The sequence below is a fragment of the Bidens hawaiensis genome, unplaced genomic scaffold (assembly GCF_021521415.1).
Source record: "Bidens hawaiensis isolate Kalapana, Puna unplaced genomic scaffold, B.hawaiensis_p1.1 tig00005637_1, whole genome shotgun sequence".
Classification (NCBI taxonomy): Eukaryota; Viridiplantae; Streptophyta; class Magnoliopsida; order Asterales; family Asteraceae; genus Bidens; species Bidens hawaiensis.
This window is the reverse complement of record NW_027491366.1, coordinates 1,043,466-1,047,566: the sequence shown is the minus strand read 5'-3', so window position 1 is coordinate 1,047,566 and position 4,101 is coordinate 1,043,466. Positions and strand designations below refer to the sequence as shown.

The 4,101-nt window shown below is 37.8% G+C and overlaps 1 protein-coding gene across 1 annotated transcript; it reads left to right on the top strand.

Annotated features, from left to right (window-relative positions):
* Positions 1 to 974: 974 nt before the first annotated feature.
* On the top strand, positions 975 to 4,101 carry LOC143630282 (vicilin-like seed storage protein At2g18540). The gene is made up of 5 exons (XM_077099342.1): positions 975 to 1,528; positions 2,004 to 2,197; positions 2,301 to 2,384; positions 2,842 to 3,108; positions 3,196 to 4,101. Exons 1-5 carry the CDS (start codon positions 1,234 to 1,236, stop codon positions 3,874 to 3,876), a joined length of 1,521 nt encoding a protein of 506 aa, XP_076955457.1. The 5' UTR covers positions 975 to 1,233; the 3' UTR covers positions 3,877 to 4,101.

Here is a 4,101-nt window from a genome sequence, read left to right as displayed (position 1 = left end):
AAAATCTCCGCGTGTCGAGGTAGTTTAGTGGGTTGTATCGATGGCCCAATAGTCCGAGAGATAGCGTTATTCGGCTGTCTAAACAAGACAACAACATCATATGTTCAGGGTCCGGTTTCGGGACCAAAGCAAGGCGTATGATAAGGTTGTTTGGAGGTGAGTTGAACATGTCCTAAATACTGTGTGGATTAAGGAATAACCGATCGTGACGCAACTTCGTGTGACGGCGTGTAACGAGTCCAAGAATCAAGTCCAAAGAGAAACGGGTGCTATGAGACAATGAAAGACCTTGGAGGACCAAGTATGAATATAGAGGGAGTGTTGGAATTCAACATTTGAGCAGAGGTCGGAAGATGTGACCTGTTGTGTTGAGTCGCGGGTTGTTTCGAGCCGAGGTGTTTCGTGTGTGTCACGGCTTAGAAGAAGTTTGGTGTTGAGAGGGAGTGTTAAACGTGTCAAACACCAAATCATATTGTAGGCTTCTACTATCTTGAAGAATATTTAATATAATAATTAGTTTATTATTATAAGATAAGTTAGTCTTATTTTATTCCGTCATATTTGTTTTGGATTCAAATTATGTATTTGAGTTAGTATATGATTAAGAACCATGGGTTTATATACCATTGGTTCAAAGTGTTAGTTAATTATTAAATTTTTCTCGTTTGTCGTTTTCTTAATAAAAGAGTTAATCGTGTGTTGATCAAATCTCATGTTCGTGTTCTTGATTCACCCGCTAAAAGTTTAAGAGGGTATTGTTGATTAGCTATGCATGTCTTAGTTGGAAACTTTTTGTATGTCTGTTGGGATAATTTTGACATTGGTTTAACCAATATATACAACTTATTTTGCCTAAACCATTGAAAATCATAAGAAAACATAGAATTTTGAAGGGGGGGGGGGGGATCGTATAGTGTACTTGATGTTTCATTCATATATACCTTTTTATACGTACTATTATTTTGTAATGATTTTCAAGCTCCAGTTAAAAAATAATAATAATTTTTGTTCTCTTTATCAATATCATCTGCATGCCCATCCAAAACAATGGCCGAAAACTCCAGTAGGTAAAAGACGACCACGACCGACGTTTATAAATCATAGTACACTCACCAATCTCCCACCATATCCACTTGTTCTACACCAAATGCCACGTAACACTCCACTCTCCCTCTTTATATATAAAAACATCATCCCCTACAAACAATTTCAAGAAAACGATTACGTACGAAAATGAGGATCACCAGCTCCTTTTCAATATGTCTTGTACTATTGGCATGCTTTGCAATAACAGCTTTAGGAGGTAGTGGTGGTTCTGTTGCAAGTTCGGTGCCTGTGAGTGACGGACCTACGGTGAGGCAGGATGAGAGGTGGCCGCTTGTGTCGTCGGAGTTTGGTGAAATCTCAGCCGTTAAGATTAGTGATGGAAAGAATGGGTTCTACTACCTCCAATTTATCACCTTGAATCCTCGTTCTCTCTTTCTGCATGTTTATCTTCATTCACAAATGGTTCTTTATGTCAACTCAGGTATTAATTATGCATAAATATGTTATGTATTATTAATCAGTTATATGAAGTGTACGTTAATTTTGATTAAGTTTTAAAGAATTAGAGTTGAGTGTGAGTCAGTTATTTTAAGTTTATCGAGTTGTTTAAGTTCATTATGTTTATCCCTTTTGTTAGGACAAGTTTATACAGAGTTTGAGTCATAGTTGGTAGGTTTTGAGTTTCGTATAAATAGTTTGTATTGGTAGGGTTAATGATTTACGTGTGTGTCAAGTTTTCAGTTTTAAAGTAATAAAGAAATTAAGAGTCGAATGAGTTTGTTCAAATTGTGTGTTCTCGTATTTGATTAATTGGGGCCTGAGGCCAACATATATGCAAACAAGAATATAATGAGAATAACTGATCATATAGATAAATTGCAATAGATCTTATATATGTGACACATCTTAATTAATATATAACTGATGTATATATTATGTCTTTGATATATAATTAGGCAATGGGACATTGAGTTGGATCACTGCGGAAAAAGATGAGAAGCTCCAACAAGTGAATTTGAAGCGGGGAGATGTTTACGGACTGAGTAGTGACACTGTTTTCTACATAGAAAACAACGTTGAGTCCTTTCAATACCAGCCCCAAAACCTTCAAATATATGCCATTTTTCCTGGCTCAGAGGTGGAGCTACAAGTATGAACATCGATCAATGACTTGATTTAGCGTCCATTTTAAATTAGCTAGCTTTGTGCTACACGTTTTACATACGAAAATTAACAACGTTTACATGCTGCAGAATGATCAACATGCCGGAGTATACACCAGTGTGCATGATTTAGTACTAGGGTTTGACAACCAAGTCCTTCAATCAACTTTCAGTGTACTCCCTCTATCACTACACATACATAATATATGTACACACACATCGTCTTATGTCTAATCTCACACTTTTACAAACGGCGAACATCATAATAGAGGTCGTACTGTTGTTTTGATCAAAAGTTTTGAAAGTTTGACAAATGGCTTTTTGGATTGTTCAATTAACGACGGCCGTTCGACCATAAAATAAATAATTTAAATATCCAGATTTTTAGTTTCCACAAAGAGATCGAGCAAGAATCACCATACTTGGAAGTGTTATATTTAATTAAGTATTTATTTTTTACTAAAACTAACCCAGCTTCAGTAAGTATGATTGTGTATTTTAGAATGGTATACAATTTAAATCCCCTTAATTTAAGCACTAAAAAGGTTGAGCCGCCCTGAATTCATTAAACAGTTAGTTTGAACAATTTCTAGGTTGTCGAGTGCATTGGAAACTTTGGGTCTAATTTCAGGTGCCGACGGAAGTTATAGAAGAGCTAAGAGTAGCAGAAAAGCAACCATTGATTGTTGAAGGACAGTCTGAAATGAGTACTTTCATGGGGAAGGTTGGTTTTTGGGGTATCAGAACCTTACTAGGAAAGAAAAAGAAAGCATATAATCTTTTTAGCGAGAAGCATGATGTCGAAACTTGCTTTGGATGGAGTGCAACAGTGGCTAGTAAAGAATTGGACGTGCTGAAAAACACCAATTTTGGTGTGTTCATGGTGAATCTAAACAAGGTCGGTTGTTTGAAACTTGTCTTTATGTCACTGGATTTTTATTATGATACGTTCGTGTAAGGGTTTGCGATGTTTAATTGTTGAAAGGGATCGATGATGGGACCACATTGGAATCCAAGCGGAGTTGAAGTTGCGATTGTGTTGCATGGACAAGGAGTGATTGAAGTGGTTTGTCCCGGCATTGCAGGTGAAACAGAGTGCAAGAGTTCAAGGCTAACGGTTGAAGAAGGTGATGTGTTTGTGGTACCAAGAGATCATCCTATAGCTCAAATATCCTTCAATAATGACTCCTTTGTTTTTATGGGGTTCACATTGAAATTTAAGGATGAAAGTTCTCAGTATCTAGGAGGCAAATTGTCTATTCTCCAAAGGTTGGATAGAAAGGTGTTAGAGAAGTCTTTTAATGTTAGGAACTCAACATTAGATTGGGTTTTGTCAAAGAAAAGTGAAGATATCATCTATGAATGTGTTTCGTGTGCTAAGGAAGAGGAAGAAGGGAAAGGTAAAGAAGGCGAGTCGCAAGAAGAGGAACAGGGAGGAAGAGGTGGACAAGGTGGTGGGAGAGGGTGGCAAGAAGAAGGACAAGGCGGACAAGGTGGTGGGAGAGGGTGGCAAGAAGAAGGACAAGGTGGTAGGAGAGGATGGCAAGAAGAAGGACGAGGTGGAGAAGGCGGAGGAAGAGGATGGTGGCAAGGAGGAGAAGGTGGAGGGTGGCAAGGAGGAGGAGGGTGGCAGCAGGAGGAAGGAGGAGGGTGGAAAAGTATGTAAAGGAAGCATGAATATGTCGAGTTGGTGGCGGCTAAGGATAGAAGAGCAACCGAGGAAGTAGTGACATCCTCATTATATATATGTAATATGAGGATGTAAAATAAATAAGGTGTAAAAGCTTGTATCAAACTAGTAACTTTTACGTTTTTGTTAATAAAGGCGACTTGTTTGGCTAATGAAAAAGAACTCTTTGTTAATATGATGGCTATTGGCTACGAGACTAAG